At 41.9% G+C, this 17,683-nt stretch overlaps 1 protein-coding gene across 2 annotated transcripts in view; it reads left to right on the plus strand.

Moving 5' to 3' along the window:
* Positions 1-17,683, plus strand: part of NCBP1 (nuclear cap binding protein subunit 1) — a 44,026-nt gene that overhangs the window by 14,013 nt on the left and 12,330 nt on the right. For both annotated transcript variants that reach the window (XM_075560192.1, XM_075560193.1), the window contains exons 2-14: positions 2,009-2,097; positions 2,716-2,816; positions 4,482-4,638; positions 5,834-5,941; positions 6,301-6,422; positions 8,047-8,116; positions 8,553-8,768; positions 9,434-9,531; positions 10,311-10,374; positions 11,900-12,010; positions 12,746-12,810; positions 16,416-16,478; positions 16,716-16,790. In XM_075560192.1, coding sequence (XP_075416307.1) covers positions 2,009-2,097; positions 2,716-2,816; positions 4,482-4,638; positions 5,834-5,941; positions 6,301-6,422; positions 8,047-8,116; positions 8,553-8,768; positions 9,434-9,531; positions 10,311-10,374; positions 11,900-12,010; positions 12,746-12,810; positions 16,416-16,478; positions 16,716-16,790 — 1,339 coding nt within the window. The remainder of the gene's footprint in view (positions 1-2,008; positions 2,098-2,715; positions 2,817-4,481; positions 4,639-5,833; positions 5,942-6,300; positions 6,423-8,046; positions 8,117-8,552; positions 8,769-9,433; positions 9,532-10,310; positions 10,375-11,899; positions 12,011-12,745; positions 12,811-16,415; positions 16,479-16,715; positions 16,791-17,683) is intronic.

Consider the following 17,683-nt stretch of genomic DNA (forward strand, 5'->3'; position numbering starts at 1 on the left):
ACAGGCTTTCAGGAAAAATACTGATAAATCATATTTGCATTTGGATGGACCTATCTGGCTGATATATCAGGGATACATGATAAAAGGTGAGCCATAGATCTCAAATTAGAAACGTCAGTGGCTTGAACCCAGTAGCATGGAAATTCGGAACTGAATGGGATTCAAGGGACACAGATGTTAATATAAAAAGGCATTGGTGATTGATTAAGTATAGTGGGTGATAGAGAATCATTTTTACATTTCTGATATAGACAGTTATGTGTGGATGATTAATTAATGATGCTATTCACTGAGATAGGGAGGAAAATAAGAGGAGTGAGTTTGGAAACAGATAGCTCAGTGTTCTCTGTAGATTATATTCAGTTTGATATAAATTTAAGTGGAGATACACAACAAATGATTGGCTAGATGTGTCCCTACTGACATAAAAAGTAAAGAATTGTAGTTATAATTATATTAACTTATATTCCAAAAAAGTGGATACAAATGCTCAAAGTGACTAATGTGTAGGATAAAATATAAAGATTATAATATTTCAAGAATCAATAAAAATAAGAAATGCCTAACTGGTACTAAGGCTTCTGGTTTTGTTTCTTATTCTTTGGTTTGTTTTCAAATTTTGAACAAAGCACATAACATACAAGAAATCTGTGGTACGCGTAAGATTATTTAAAAGTATTTTATTAAAGAAAAAAGAGAACATAATTTCACCAAGATTGTGTTTAATAACTTCATCTTCTTTTAAGTTTTATTATAGAAAATAGATTCTGTATGGTAGGAGTAAGATAAATTTTTTATTGAAATATTATATTAAGTAAAACAAATTCAATACCAGTAAAAGTTTCTAATTTAATTACATTTATTTTAATGTTATTAATTAAATGAATATATTTCCTCACAGAAATAACTTTTTGAAATATTAGTTTTCATGGCGCTTGAATTCTTTAACAGACAAAAAGGACAGGTGATTCATGGTAATTCAGAATGGCAAGTAATTGTTTTCCTTGTTAAGATACTTTGGATCTATGTATTATAACCTCCTTTCTGGGGGACGGACAACAGAAAAGTGGGTGAAAGGAGACGTCGGACCGTGTAAAATATGACAAAATAATAATTTATAGATTATCAAGGGTTCTTGAGGGAGGGGGAGCAGGGAGGGAAGGGGAAAATGAGGAGCTGATGCCAGGGCCTTATGTGGAGAACAAACGTTTTGAGAATGATGCGGGTAACAAATGTACAAATGTGCTTTGCACAGTTGATGTATGAATTGTGATGAGTTGTATGAGCCCCTAATGAAATGATTTAAAAAATAAAAGATACTATAGAAATGTTACTTTTTAATGTATGGATTGTTGTAAGAGTTGTAAGAGCCCTCAATAAAATTATCTGTTTTAGAAAAAGATACTTTGGATAATGCAGTTTTGAGTTCAGTCAGGATCAGTAATTCGTTAATCAGGAGCAAAGTAGAGCAGGGAGTCTTGCATCATGAGGTACTTTTTATCCTGTCCATTACTTGGTACAGTGCTCAAGACTTTGCTTTGGATCTTTTTATTGTGATAAATTATGGTCTGTGTGCTGTGTAAGGAGCCCTGGTGGTGCAATGGGGTAAGCTTTGGCCTGCTAACCAAAAGGTCAGTAGTTCAAGCCCACCAACGGCTGTGCTGGAGAAGGACCGGCTGTCTGTAAAGACATCACAGCCTTGGGAACCTCAGGGTGCCTGTGAGGCAGAATCTAGTGTTGGTCGTGGGTTTAAGTGTTGTGTGGTCTTGTGCTGTGAGTTCCCTCTGAATCGACCCCTAATTGATGGCAACCTTGTACACAGTGGGACAACATCTGCCTTGTGTCACTCCATCCCCATGACCCCTTTCGGATCCCTAAGATTGTCCTTGACTGGTTTTCAAAGCCCCCAGGCCTGCCTTCCCAGGCTGCGCTAGACTAGGAGCTCTGCTGAAATAAGTGGTAGGTTAATTCATTATTTAATGGATTTGTTTTTAAATTACTGAAACAGGGGGACAGCCTCACAAAAGGAGAAAGACTTCTGATATCAATGAAACCGAAGAACATTTGGAATCTTTAATATGCAAAGTAGGAGAAAAGGTATGTACCCCGCAGTAGGCAACATGTGGTGGCCTCGGGGTGGTTGCCCCTGCAGCTGAAAATGAGGATCTGCATTTTAGGCAAAGCTTGCATTGCCATGCATCTGCATTTCTTAAATAGAGTGCATATTAAAGCCTATTTTCCATAGAATGTGAGCTTGGAGAGGGCCTTAGAAAGTTCTTCCAACTGATAACCACAGAACCAAACAAGTTCTGTGTACTGGATGTTTTTTGCCAAAGTCAAAGTGTGAGTCAGCCAGACGGGACAGAGCTCACTCCTAATGCTTCCCCTGCAGTACGAGACTACTGTACATACTCGAGTCTAAGCCGACCCGAATAGCTGCGAGGCACCTAATTTTACCACAAAAACTGCATTAAAAATGTCCTGAAAAACTCGGCTTATACACAATTATATACGATACTTAGCTTTTAATTTTCGCATCATTCATTCTCTTCTCGGGTTTCTAACGATTCCCTACCTGAACTGACTGATGATAATCCTGCCGTGGTACCTTATGCATTTAAGACCTTAACTTTTTTTGGTTATCGCATAGAGAATTGTATTTCAGTTCACTGCCTACTGCGGACTTGACAGCTCTTCAGTGTGCTTCCTCCACAGAGTGCCTGCTCTTTGGAGAGCAACCTAGAAAGCCTCGCTGGTGTTTTGGAAGCTGATCTTCCCAACTACAAGAGCAAGATCCTAAGGCTTCTTTGTACAGTGTATGTATGCAAAAAATCTATGAATCCAGGTGATGATGTATTATCTACTCTTAAATGCTTTGGGAAATGTTTCTGTGGGAAATTTGTGCAAATTAAATGACATGTAGCTCTTTGGTGAACTCTTTGTTAGGGTTAAATAATATGAAAATTGAGCATTTAATTTCCTTATGTTTTGTTTCTCAATCTTTGAATCATTGACTTTTTACTTTCAGAGATTTTTTTTAAACATGTACATTTCAATAAATAAGAGTTTAACTTCGGTTTTTTTTAGTGATAGCGATTTTCAACCAAAAACCCAGCCAAACAAACTCACCATTCCCTAGTTGATTCTAAGTCCTACTTCTCGTGTAGGACAGAGTAGAGCTCTGTCTGCCCTGTTGTAAATTTATGGAAGCAGCCTGCCGCCTCATTCCTGCCTGTCGGCAGCTGGTGGGTTTGCACTGCGGCCTTGTTAGTTAGCAGCCAAAGCACTTTCACAGATATGCCACCAGGTCTCCTGTTTAGCCAAGAGAACAACAAATTTGAGACCTGGTCAGACGAGCAATAAGCAGCCCATCTCTGAAGACTCAAGCTGCTTTGCTTCTGGAACTACTGGTGAGCGTGATCTCTTTCTGAGTTGGCTGGAATAGGCATCATTTAACTTGTAAGGGCATAAAATTGGAGAAAGCCTTGCATAAAGTCATGAAACAGTCATCCTGGTGGAGAAGATAGTAATCAAGACCTGGTCATCTCTTAGACATTGATCTACTCAGATGGCTTTTGTTTTCTGTGCTCTTGAGTAGCATTTACCTTAAATTGTGATGAAAATGTAAAATCTTTTTTTTAAAGGTTTAACTAATATTACACAGCTATGATCTTTTTTTAATTGATTACTATCAATGCAATGTTTTTTTCTGGTGCTTAACTCTACTGCTAGATGTCCCAGAGGACATCCTCCTGCTGAATTATTATGAATTTCTGTTTACTTTTCCTTTTGAGCTAGTTCCTAAAAGAAGCTGTATTTGTATTTTCAAGAAGTTAAGGTCTGTTAACATAACCTTTGAGTACTTTGCAAAGAGCTGATGAAAACAATCTCATTTGAAACAGGCAAACTGAGATGTATAGAAATCTTACTATTTAAGAGTGCCATATTAAGAGTCCATCAATTTAACTGCCAAGAATTTAGTTGGAACTAGTTTTAATCCTATATGTATCTTTTCAAAGCAGTGATGTTTCTGAGAGTGAAATTATGGGCTGGTGACATGTGGTTAACTAAGTTTGGGAATACTGCATGCTGTGTCCCCTTAATGATTCTGCGTTAAATTGGCTTCAACCAACATTTCCCAGATACTTTACCATGGAAACCGTTTTCAGTGGAAGATTTATTCAGTCCCACTACATTTAGAAAAACTGGCCACACATTACATTTATTTCTGTTTGATAACTTCACATTAGACTATTTTACTTTCTTACCTTTTGGGTTAATGAGAACTTAAAGGAAAAATTGTGGGTGGCCTTTTTCTCTTCCAGTGACATTCAGTTTTCTCCCAAGTAGCTTCAAACCATTTTTAAGGGTAATGACCATTTTCAAAGCTGATGAAATAAAAGTTCTGTGTCATTTAAAATTTTTCAACTAAACATAATGCCATTCTTTTGGGGTTTTCTTGTATTGGGTTCTCAAATCAGTGCACGTCTGTTACCTGAGAAGTTGACCATTTATACCACCTTGGTGGGGCTGCTGAATGCCAGGAATTACAACTTTGGTGGAGAATTTGTAGAAGCCATGATTCGTCAACTTAAAGAATCACTGAAGGCAAACAACTACAGTGAGGCAGTGTATCTCGTAAGTTATCTGTTTGGTGGATTATGAGTTAGGGTAGGAAGGGAGTCTGGAGGCAATCTACAACAAATAGTTTAACGTCCAGCCCCCCTTACACTACAGCAGACACTTTGGAAACCATTGTCATGAAACAAATCCAGAGCTTGTTGCCAAGCCCAGTGGCTTGTTCTCACTCTAGATCCCACATGACCTCCCAGAAGCAGTGTCTTCTGTGGTTGCCGTGACGTCATTTTTTTCAGGCCCACCTGCTGCTGTCTTGCTTTGCCCTTAACTGTTTGTGTTTCTTTGGGTTCTGTGCTCACTTTGCTGCTTTACACACCACCTTGTAGTATCCTCTCACCGCTTCAGCAACCCCCCTTATTCTGATGATCCCCAAATCTATAACCTAGACCTTCAGCTGCATGCTTTTCCTGACCCGCTCAAGACCTGGGTTTGAAATGCTACCCAAGTGACCCTCATACCTGGAAGTTTCCAATTAACGTCTTATTCATGCCTCTGCTCCTTCTGCCCATCTTCAGCCCACAAAACAGCCATACATACACACACTGACCACTGTCTGCAGAGTTGGCCCATCTAGAATGGGGAATTTATTTTTATCTTCCCGTTGTGTCCCCTCAAACTCTACCCTTCTACCTTCTGTCTCTTAAATCCGCCCCTTTCTTGTCACTCAGATCTCCAGCGTAGGCCTTGCTTCCTCCTCTTGTTCTTCACAGCCTCTTAACCGGCCTTCTCTGCATCCAGATCCTTTGCCTTTTACTTTCCCTTCTTCAGTCATCTTGTCTATGACTGTTCTGCTCCAGTTCATCTACTGGTGTCAGCTCTCTTTTTACCATTGTCTACAGTGGCTGGTCTTTATGGCATGATGCACGAGATGATTCGTTGAGTTGTAGGAAGTACATATTAGCACTTTTATTATCTTGAATGGAATTGAGTTTTACTATTACATGATACATCAGTTGACAGTGACCCAGTGTATTTTTTAAGTCACTGTACATGTCAGAGGTATAGAATCAAGTTATTTTTAGTGGCATGCGTATATAACCAAAAATGTGGGCGCTCATCAGACTGTGAGAGTAAGCCCAGACTCCTTAGCCTGACACTATGGGCTTCCCTAATCTGTCTCCATCCTTGCTTCCCGTGCACTTTGCAGCTTTACTCAAGGACAGCATTTAGCAGCAGAAATTGTTTCTCCCAACAGGTTCGTTTTTTATCTGATCTTGTGAATTGTCATGTGATTGCTGCCCCATCGATGGTTGCTATGTTTGAAAATTTTGTGAGTGTGACCCAGGAAGAAGATGTACCTCAGGTAAGAAAACCACTTCCATTTGGTGGACTGCCTGCCTGGGTTCTGCACCTGGGAAACCCTGGAGTCAGTTCTGCTCAGCAACACGGACTCCCCAGATCAGGAGGAGTGGGGCGGGGCGGGTGAGCATCCCTTGAACAGTGAAAAGCAGAAGGCGGCGTGATTGTCACATAGCATCCCGAAGCATGTCAGCTGGTGTACTGCAGATTCTCATAGCGGAAGTGGGAGGAGAATGATCAGGACCAGAAACCCTCCGACATCTTTCTGGAGACCTCGTAGCTTCCACAGACATCGTGCAAGAACAGTCAAAAATAGAAATGAAAATCCACTAACCAAATACTAACTTTGAACAAATGCTTTAGGTGCGGCAGGATTGGTACGTGTATGCGTTTCTGTCATCTTTGCCCTGGGTCGGGAAGGAGTTGTACGAGAAGAAAGACGCCGAGATGGACCGCGTCTTTGCCAGCACGGAAAGCTACCTGAAGTAAGGCCGTGCTGAATAGTTCTCCTTGTGTCGGTAAAGGGTGCCTGACTGCAGTCATGAATGTGGCACGCTTTAGCAGTGTGTGACCATTTAGTTTAATTGCTCGAAAACAAGTAGCAGAGTTACGGAAGGCTTTTTCTAGGTACCTTCATGTCTACTGTCATGACTAACCACCGAGAGCACAAAGAATTCAAGTCGGTTTGCTCCCTTCACCTTTGCAGAGGAGTTGGCAACGTGCGTTGCATGTGTCGATGTTTGCAAAGGGGTGACACATCCTGAACAGCAGTTCTCGGATATTGATGTGTGTGATCCCCTGTGACCACTGTGTGCTCTGACCCGCCATCTGGGATTACCCACATGGTGACAGAGATTTGGCCATTGGTATGTGGTGCCAGTGGTTAGCGCTCCTGCCTGCTAACTGGAAAGTTCACCTGAAGACACCTTGGAAGAAAGGCCTAACCATGCACTGCCAAAGGGCAGCCACAGCGAAGCCTCGGGGCACGGTTCTGTTTTGGCACACCCGGGGCTCTCCCTAAGTTGGAGTTGATTCTACGGCACCTGGGTGTGTGTGCGAATGTACTCCCCAGCTGGAGAACCATTGCTGCATTTCCTTCATGGATTGAATGCTACACCAAGCCCTTCAGACAGTGCTGCTTAACCTCCCGCCTTAGCCCACAACATGAGCATTACTATTAAGGTGATCGCACCTCCGCCCATTTTCCACTTCTCCCAAGCCATGCAAAACGTGGGTCTCTTACAAAGTGTAATGATAAAAGTTTTAACTTATTAAATGGTATCTTTGGATAGGGTTACTATTTATATTTTCGTTACAAATATAGTTAAAGATGTCTAAAGATAAATTCTATTATATAGAGTATATCGTAAAAGTATTAGTTACAGTAAGCTACTTTGAAGTGATGCATGTTTTTTAATGTATTTTATTTTGAAAAAGTATACTAGTTTAAAAGAGATGTTTACACACGAAAATAGAGGCATAAATAAGCAGCCTTTTCCTTTCTAGTCTCAAGAGTTCATTCCCCTTCTGAGGTGACCATTGAGGATGTTTCTTTGGTATCTTTCAGTGGCTGAAAATAACTATATTAACATCTGCATATATGTCTGGCCCCCTTTTTATATAAATGACAGGCCAGTGGGCACTGTCCAGCACTTGGCTTTTTAACGCTCTCTGATAGCCCCCTGTTCCACTGTACCCTCATTATGCAAACCAAGCCTCCGCTGGTAAGCATTTAGGTTAATTTTCAATCTTTTGTAGTCAAACGATGTACAGTAGTTCTTGTACATGTGTGCACATCTATTTGTGTGTTATTAGAAATGGTATTGCAGGGTCGAAGTGGCTGAACCATATTACGTTTGACAGTGAAATCAGATTGCCTTCCAAAAAGATTATACCTATTACCTACTCTGCCAGCAATGCTTCAGACTACCTGTTTCCTCCCATTGGATGATATAATAGCTATCAGACAAAACTTCTGATGTCTGCCAGTCTGATAGGTAACAACTGTTATTTCATTGCTTTAATTTGCATTTGACTAGTTATGAAAGCAACTGAACCTCTTTTCCTGCTTTTAAAAGCCTAAATGGAAGTTCTTGTTTTTATCTTTAGAAGACGCCAAAAGACTCATATACCCATGTTACAAGTCTGGAATACTGATAAGCCACATCCCCAAGAAGAGGTAAAGTGATTTCAGGCTTTTATGATGCAAACTGCCAGCTCCTAAGCTAGTTCTTCTCTTGGTAGCATGTTCTAATCATTCCGTGTGTACACCTCAGCTCGCTCCCACGCTTCACAGCAGGGGTCCATCTCTCATAGCACTGGGCATGTCAAGGAGGGTTTTGCTCAGCATCCCTTTGTTCTCCCGATCCAGGGTCATGTTTGACACATTTGCTCTTTGACTGTCAAATTGGAGAGGTGTAAATTCATGGCCCGATATCTTTTATAAAAACCAATTACTAGTAGTTCAGAGAAAAACCTAACACCCTCCATTGTCCCGTTTTTAATTTACAAGTTGGCTTACATGTGTATTTTAAAAGATAGTGACCTGGTTTTGTCAAAATGTTACTTCTAGCTTCCAAATGCATATTAATTATTAAAAACCGATCTGTCTTCAGTACTTAGATTGCCTGTGGGCCCAGGTTCAGAAACTGAAGACGGATTGCTGGCAGGAGCGACACATCCTGAGGCCTTACCTAGCGTTTGACAGCATCCTGTGTGAAGCACTGCAGCACAACCTGCCTCCCTTCACCCCCCCTCCTCACACTGAGGACTCCGTGTACCCGATGCCCCGGATCATCTTCAGAATGTTTGATTACACGGACGACCCTGAGGTACGTGGCCAGCTGACAAGTGCCTGTGGTCATCGTGCGTGAATGCACCATACACAATACAGGTCAATTGTGCATTTGAGTTGTTCGCTGTCTAAGAAGATTGAGGAACACACCAGGACAATATTTTCCTTTCAGCTCATGATGTCACCTCTTAATGCACGTTGTTCCAGCGTTTGAAAACATCTTTCAATGAATTTCTGTGTCTGGGCTATGATGGCAGTATACCATCCTAAAAGTTAAAATCAAATTATGTAGTGCTTTTAATATACAAGAATTATTTTGTTTGTTTAAAAAAATAGCTCATATAACCAGTGGTAGTATGGCCTGAAAAAATTGAGACTGGCATTCTATGTGCAACACAGAGCCTTCACTTTTCATAACTTTTATCCTGAGCACCAGCACGTGGTGCTCTAGCAAACCACAAGGTCAGCGGTGGGCAGTCACTTTTAAAGGAGACTTTCTACTCATGCCAAAAGTTAGTCTGCGAGACTCAGAGGCAGTTCTACCTTGTCCGGTAGGGTGGCTGTGAGTTAGAATCAAGTCCACAGCAGTGAGTTTGGTTTGGAGTTTGGGTTAATGAAATAATTGCTTCTCACATATTTGTGGAATCAGGAAAAGAGCCTATCTTTTCTAGTCTGTAGAACGTGCTTTGTTTTTTCCCCCAGGGTCCTGTTATGCCAGGAAGTCATTCAGTAGAAAGATTTGTAATCGAGGAGAACCTGCACTGCATTATTAAATCCCACTGGAAGGAAAGGAAGACTTGGTAAGCGGACTCAGCAGGGGGATCGTGTAAAGACAGCAGAGCTTCTTCCTTTCACTCTGCCCCTTGTCTCTAAAGATGTTTCCTATGCTCTCCTGAGCGATTCACCTTCACATAGTACTTTTCTGGGTGCTCGGCAGTTCAAATCCACCAGCCCCTCCATGGGAGAAAGGCGTCTTACTCTCAGGAACACTGACAGGCTTGGGACCCACGGGGCCAGTGCTGCTCTGTCCTATAGGGGCGTTACGAGTCAGAATTGACTCAGTGGCAGTGAGTAAATGTGATTTTGCCATATGCTTATGAGAGACACAACTTGAATTATTTGTTTCATTGTTCTGGAGGAAAATGAAGATTCATGATTTTCCTCTGTTTTCTAGAACTTATATACCTCAACTTTGAAAACATTTCTTTTCAGTGAGGCTTTCTAAGATCTTGGCAAGTGTGGGTTTTTATTTCATAATAAAAAGAAGTATTGTATTTTGGAAGTGATCCATCCTGTTAAAATTTTATTTAAAGTTGGTAGATCTGATTATATGTCTTTTAGTATTTCTTTAGACATCTGATTACATGACTTTTAGTATTTCTTTTGTTCTCAGGGAATTTGGGGTGCATTGAAGCTTTTCCTTGTAGAGCACAAAATAATTTGTGCCAGAGTTAAAAGTAAAGTAGCTTAAATCTAGAAAGGTTCCGAAGCGGTTCCCTTGTATCACACTGCATTTGAAATGGTTTGCCTTGTTGTGTATGTTTGTGTGCTTAATAAGCTTAAACCACACTTTCTGTAGCGCTGCCCAGCTGGTGAGCTATCCCGGGAAAAACAAGATCCCTTTGAACTACCACATAGTTGAGGTACGTATCCCACGTAGAGTACATTTCACAATCTGTCTGTTCGTTGCAATTTGTTTTTTGCTTTTTTTTTTTTGCTTGCTTGCTACTTGTCAGGCACTGCTGAAAGTTAACAGAGAAGCGAGGAAATTGCTGTCAGTGTGGGTGCTCTGTGAGGCATGTTAGTAAGAGAAAAGAGGTTGAGACACTAGCCAGAATGGGGCGTTGAGTTGTGTTGTTTATGTAGTATACCTTCCTTCATGTAACCTCACCAGGGATAACGCAAGTTACCTCTAGTTCTGTTAACACACCGTCCACAAAATCAATGTCCAAGTGACTTACATACTTTTAAAAATGGTTTACTTCAAGCAGTTCACTAGCATACACCAAAGTGGGTTACTCCCTGTATCAGGTAAGGATGTGTCTTTATTCTTAGAAATCAGATGAGCCAGCAACTGGGAAGAATAGGAATTTTACTAACCCATGTTAACTGGCGTAGCAGCACACTAATGGCACAGTTGAACGTTTTTGGAAGTGCGTGTCCCTGGAATGGGGTTTTCGCCGGACACCAAACTGTCGACTGTTACTCTTTCATGTAAAAGTGTTTGTAAAAGACAAGACATTGGTATGATATGCTACTTTAAGATATATTTTTTATTTGTATGCATATTTGCATGCTTTTTAAAAAATTACTTCTTCAAAAAATGTTATATCTGTCCCATCTTTAAAAAAACTTGAATATGTTTCGGATGTGAATTTGACTCATTGACATACCTTCATTGAAGTGTAAAATGGAAGTCATATGTTTTCACCTGCTAAATGGGAAGGAGGTCCTAAAAGTTGATGGGCAAATGGAATTAAAAGACAATGGAGCTTTTCAACTAAGTCCTTGGAGCCGGGTGGTGGGTAGAAGTCGGAGGGGAGGAAGGGATGTAGACGAGGCTTTAGAATTGGAGGGGGTGGGGCACGTGTTACATAGGGAGGGGGACGAAAAGAGTCTTCTCAACAAGAGGACTGGCCGAGAACGGACTACCAGAATGATTCCTGATCGACTACTCTAAAGTTCCTGTGGGAGCCCTGGTGGTGCGGTGGTGACTTGCTGGGCTGCGATCCACATGGTCGGCAGTTGGAAACCACCAGCCGCTCCTGGGAGAAAGGCTGGGCTTGCTACTCCCTCCCACAGTTACCGTCTCAGAAACCCATGGGGGTTGGAGGCGGGCGGACTCCATGAGTCCGCATTGACTCGCTGGCAGAATTTGGTTTTGGGTGTAGCACTTGGACTGTATTGACGGTCGTCTTTTTCCTGTCCTCAGAGTGGGAACGGGGGTTCTTCCGACTCCTAGAAATGAACTCCTGGCTCTGTTGAGCCTCTGTAAACTGTACCTCTCTGGATTTAACCATTCTCTGCAGGTGTGGGTCAAGAGCATCGGGCAGAAAGAACATCGTTTCAAAATTCAAAGTAGTTCTCTGGCATGAATGCTAGGCGATAGAGTGGAGGCGGGTCCAGAGACAGCTGTTGAATGCGTCCTGACTCATGATTCTCTTCCAGGTGATCTTTGCCGAGCTGTTTCAACTTCCCGCAGCCCCTCACATCGATGTGATGTACACAACCCTGCTCATTGAACTGTGCAAGCTTCAGCCCGGCTCCCTGCCCCAAGTTGTATCCTTTCCTTTGATTTAAACTTGCTACTCTCTTTGGCTGTTGGCTTTAAAAGATGGGCAAATTTACTTCTAGATTAAAACTTTTATATTCAAAACCACTTTTGAAGGGCATATATATATAAATATACACACATATGTACATGTGTGTCCTTAAATATTTCGCAATCCTAGCCAAAACTTTAAAATCTATGACGACAGCTTAGTGTTTTCAGTTTTTAAAAGAAGGAAAAGTTACTTTCTCCTAAACTAACATCATCTTTCTCAACTCTCTAGGAGGTTAGAACTTCATTAGAGTAGAGGACAAGGTAAAAATAGCCCTTATGAAGTTGATATTTTACTGCTAAATTTAAAAATAAGTGCATGTCTACCTATGGAATGATACATATATGTATTAACAAACAATAAGAAAATAATTTTTAATGGCTGTCTGTCCCGGGAACATGGAGAAATAGATTTCACAGGCATGCTTCAAAGCTGTTTAAAATTTTTTTATATGAAGATGCACAACATTACTCATTGTCAAGACTTTCAGAAAATCTATGCTTACTTTATAGCATAGATTCCAAACTAACTTTTCAGAAAAAACATTACTCAGTGCCCATGGCAATGAGAAACTTGTACTGTCTGTCACCCATAATCCAGGGTCAAGTGCAAGGTGTCTGCTTCTGCACACGCCAGTGGGTAGCGTCACTGTGAAGGTGGAGAATAGTTTTCCTTATCTTCAAATGCACAGCTCGCACAAGCCACGGAGATGTTATACATGCGTCTGGACACCATGAATACCACGTGTGTAGACAGGTACCACCGTCATTGCGTTATCTCCGTGCCGCATATTGCCACCTTCTACTCTGTACCTCAGAAAACAGTTTGCTCAGTAAGACACTTCCCTTCTCCAGAATTTCCAAGCTGATTTTCTTTCTCTCTTGACTCTCCAAAATAGCCTAGTTAATGTTTAATATGAAGTGAGGCCCAGGCTGAGATTTTTATTAATTTAATCGATAGTTTCGGTGTTTGGTGCTTTGGTGTGGTTTTCTGTTTTCTCTGCAAATGGGCAAGCTTTCCAACAGCACACTGCCTCTTCTTTCCCCAGCAGAGCCCACTGCTGGGTGTGAACAGCACACCTTCCGACACTCAGTCGACTGTGCTACCAGGCTTCTTACCAAGACGGGAAAGGAGGGAGTGCTAAGGGCAAATGTGCCGCAGGGTTCTCTCTGTGTTTATAAACAGACCCCATCGGATTTTTATAGCTATGGTCATTGGATGTTCACTTGACTTCATTTTTAATGAGAGGTCTGTAAATAATATCACTTTTTATTCCTCCCTTTCTGTTTCCCTTCTGTCAGTTTCTCAATTTAGATCAGGGCATGTATTGAACATTCCTTCAATTCCCGTGACCTTTCGAGTTCATTTTCAAATTCCATATCTGGGGATTCTCATGTCAGTGACTGACTCTCATGTCATTTCAGTGACCGAGATGGAAAATACATGAGTGATTCCGTAAATACTTAATGAGTGCTTACCACAAAGTTATTCAGTATTCCGAAGGGTTCTTTGTTAGTTCAGTCAGGTGTATTTCAGGGGGAAGTGACTCTGATGGTATTTGGGGTGTGTATGTTGTGTGGAGTCTGCAATATGAGAGAGCATTATTACGGCTCTGCCGTGTGTGTAAGGTGCTTTATCTTCAGCTTTCTCTATTGCGACCCTATTTCATTATTTGTTAGTGTGGGGGGAAGCTATACGTTTCTCGTAGGGGTAGAAGAAATTTATATAAAAATATGTTAGATACATGACAATGGAATAGTTTATCATTTATCAAGGGGGAGGGGTAAAAAGAGGAGCTGATATCAAGGGCTCAATAGGAAGTAAATGTTTGGACCAGGCGTCCTCAGACTGCGGCCCGTGGGCCACCTGGGGTCCGCCCAGGACATTTATCCTGCCCGCTGGGTGTTTTTGACCCATTTGTTTTTTTACTTCAAAATAAGATATATGCAGTGTGCATAGGGATTTGTTCATAGGTTTTTTTAAAACTAGTGGATGTGTGGACTGCTATAAGAGCTGTAAGCACCCCAATAAAATGATCTTTTCATAAAATTCAAAAAATTTTTAAATAACTTTTAACATAAGTAAATATATATGAGGTGCCTGACACAAAGCAAGCGTTCAGATGGGTTCTGTGACTGACTTAGGAAGGAGCTTGCTATCAGGAGTGAGAACAAGGGCTTATTTTTTAAGAAAAGATGCCAGGATTTCCAAAGAAAGACTCGGTGGCACCCCAAGGAAGCATACAACTGCCCCCCCCACCACACCACACCCCACTGTTGACCCTAGTTCTACCTTACAAGCCCGGCTAGACCAGGGCATGCACACTGGTACAGATCAGAGCTGGCAATACAGGGACTCCAGGACAGATAAACCCCTCAGGACTCCAGTAATGACAATAGTGATACCAGGAGGGGAAGTAGAAGGGGGACAGGAGAAAGGGGAATTGATCAAAATGATCCACATATACCCCCTCCCAGGGGGACAGACAACCGAAAAGTGGGTAAAGGGAGACATCAGGCAGTGTAAGACATGAAAAAATAATAATTCATAAAGTATCAAGGGTTCATGTGGGAGGGAAGGGGGGGGCGATGAGCCCATACCAAGGGCTCAAGTAGTAGAAAGCAAATGTTTTGAAAACAATGATGGCAACAAATGTGCTTGATACAATGGTTGTATGAATTGTGATGAGCTGTACGAGCCCCTAGTAAAATGATTAGAAAAAACTTAAGTGACAAGGGAAGGTACTTTAGGGTAAATCAAAATGTTTTGCTACTAGGCTTCAACTTCATACATGCAAGGGTTTATTTTTAGTAAATCAAAGCATGATTAAGTATGTCTTTGCTCAGTGGATGGTTGCCAAAAGTCCTCAGTAATACACAGGCTACATTGGCCTTCAAAAAAGGAAGGATAAAGTGCCTTCCAAAAGCCATGAAAATGAAGATAAACAAGCGGCCATCTAGCTCAGAAGCAACAAAGCCCACATGGAAGAAGCACACCAGCCTGTGCGATCACAAGGTGTCAAGGGATCAGGTATCAGGCATCATCAGAACAAAAAATCTTATAGTGAATGAGGGGGTGTGCAGAGTAGGGACCCAAAGCCCATCTTTAGGCCATTGGACATCCCCTTATGGAAGGGTCGCGGGGAGGAGATGAGACAGGGTGCAGTGTAGCATTGATGAAACATACAACTTTCCTCTAGAATGCTTCCTCCCCACCTCCAATATCATGACCCCAATTCTACCTTACAAATCTGGCTAGACCGGAGGATGTACACTGGTACAGATAGGAACTGGAAACACAGGGATTATCCAGAGTAGATGATCCCTTTAGGACCAGTGGTGTGAGTGGCGATACCAGAGTGGGGTGGAAAGGGGGACAACAGAAAAATGGGCAAAGGGAGAAGTCAGACTGCAAGATACGACCAAAAAATAATTTATAAATTATCAAGGGTTCATGAGGGAGGGGGGACGGGGGTGGGGTGGGAATGAGGAGCTGATGCCAGGAGCTTAAGTGGAGAGCAAATGATGAGGGCAATGAATGTACAAATGTGCTTTACACAATTGATGCTTGTGTATGTATGGTTTGTGATAAGAGTTGTATGAGCCCCTAATAAAATGATTTTTTAAAAAACATGAAAAATAATTATTTTGAGGTAGGTAGGGCTAATAGAAAAAATTATAGCTGAAATAGCTGCCTATATAAAACAGCAGTTTTTTTTGGATAGATTGAGTGCTTCAAGGAAGTCCAGGAAAACCTCAAAGATTGAGTTCAAGGCAGATTTCAGCTCACCAGGTTATGGTAATGGTTTTGGGGGACTCCAAAGGTGGTGTGTTGATAGAGTTTCTCACAGAACACAGGGTGGTCATGGGAGCTGATGATAAGAAGGGTGAAAGCTGCATTGGTGGGAAAAGGTCGGGCAAGTTGCACTGAAGGATTTCCCCCCATGTAGTCTGCTCCTCCTCTGGGGAAGCAAAAGCTGTCCTAGCAGACTGGTTGGGAACCTTGTCCCATCCACCCTACAGTCCTGGTCTTCCCTTAGGAATGCCAAGACTGCCTTTTGACACACTGGTATAAGGTGGGCGGCACGGAACTTGGGGGAAGGGAGGGTTAGTGAGGTTGGAAACCCTTGGCCAGCTGGAGGATACATTGAGAACAGCAGCTTCATATTTTTGTGAGTTTTGTTTTATGAAAGTTTATTTTTGTATCAATGCTTTTTTATACCTACCCTCACATATGTGTAGGGGTATGTGGTTTTCATATAAAATAAGGTTTTTTAAAAATCTGTTCAAAGGATTATTTAAGTTCCATTGTAAATTACAGCTATTTGTCCTCTTCTGCCTTGTCTATTTCTCTCCATACAGGTTTATTAATTGGTTTTCTCATCATCTAAGTAACTTCCAATTTCGGTGGAGCTGGGAAGATTGGTGAGTGGGGTTGTATTTTGTTTTATTCTTCCTTTCGGTGGCATCTCCCATAATAAGAAACTTACTGGTTAAAACTGTCTCATAGAAGCAGTTGCCTCACTGGGCTGCTTAGTTTCTTTGGTATTTATTACAGGTAAATGAAATTATTTGGGTAGAAGGAAACCGTGTGTCGTTGAATCCACATTGTGTGAATGCAGATTATGTGTAAGAACTGATAAAACTGCCTTTCCTCATTAGGTCCGATTGTCTCGCTCAAGATCCTGAAAGCCCCAAGCCCAAGTTTGTGAGAGAAGTGCTGGAGAAATGCATGAGGTGAGCTCTTTGCCTTTCTCCCGTTGAGGTGCTTTCCTGGCTGTAGGGTTGCTTCTCTGATGGGCTTCTCTGAGATAGCTCCAGAATGTTATTTTTTCATAAGTCCAGGCATTTGCTTCAGTGCATTTTACTGTCGAATGCAGATTTAGGCTGGAAAGGTAGGCAACCACAGCCACCTGGATTGAATGAATCAAGACAAAGTGTTTTTCAGAAGTCTGATTTCATACTTATGTAAACGTTGCCACATGGTATTAAAGAGCTCCACATTTTGTTCACCAAGTTAAGGCTTGGCACATTTGCCCTTAGCACTCCCTCCTTTCCCGTCTTGTTAAGAAGCCTGGTAGCACAGGCGGCTGAGTGTCAGAAGGGCTCTGCTGGGGAAAGAAGAGGCAGTGTGCTGCTGGAAAGCTGTGCTCCCTTGGAGTACTTCCACGTGCCCCATGGGGTCCCTGTGCATCTGACTCTGCTTGATGGCAGTGGGTATCTGAGCTTTGATGAACAAGCTGCAGACACACTCTCCCATCTCCTCGAACCTTTCATTGTACATTCCTCCCAAACAACACTAGTCTACATAACCCCCCCCAAACCAGGGAATCTGGCACAATATGACCTTACAGTCCACAGATAATGGAGATCTTTGCTAGCATTGTCTCTCTTTCCTTTCTGGTTAAAATGCTATCTGGGAATAGATGCATTATCATCATCCCTACTGTTTACTAGGTACAACAATGTAACCAGTCTCCTAGCCATTCAGATGAGTCTCATTCATTGCCCCAAGTTATGGCCCACCTGGATTGACAGCCCACAGGGCTGCGTTGCTCCCCAGACTCCCATCATCAACGCCCAGTAAAAATCCTTGGCCACAGGCGGTAGGCCCACTGAGCCACATCTCC

The sequence above is a fragment of the Tenrec ecaudatus genome, chromosome 10, assembly GCF_050624435.1.
Source record: "Tenrec ecaudatus isolate mTenEca1 chromosome 10, mTenEca1.hap1, whole genome shotgun sequence".
Classification (NCBI taxonomy): Eukaryota; Metazoa; Chordata; class Mammalia; order Afrosoricida; family Tenrecidae; genus Tenrec; species Tenrec ecaudatus.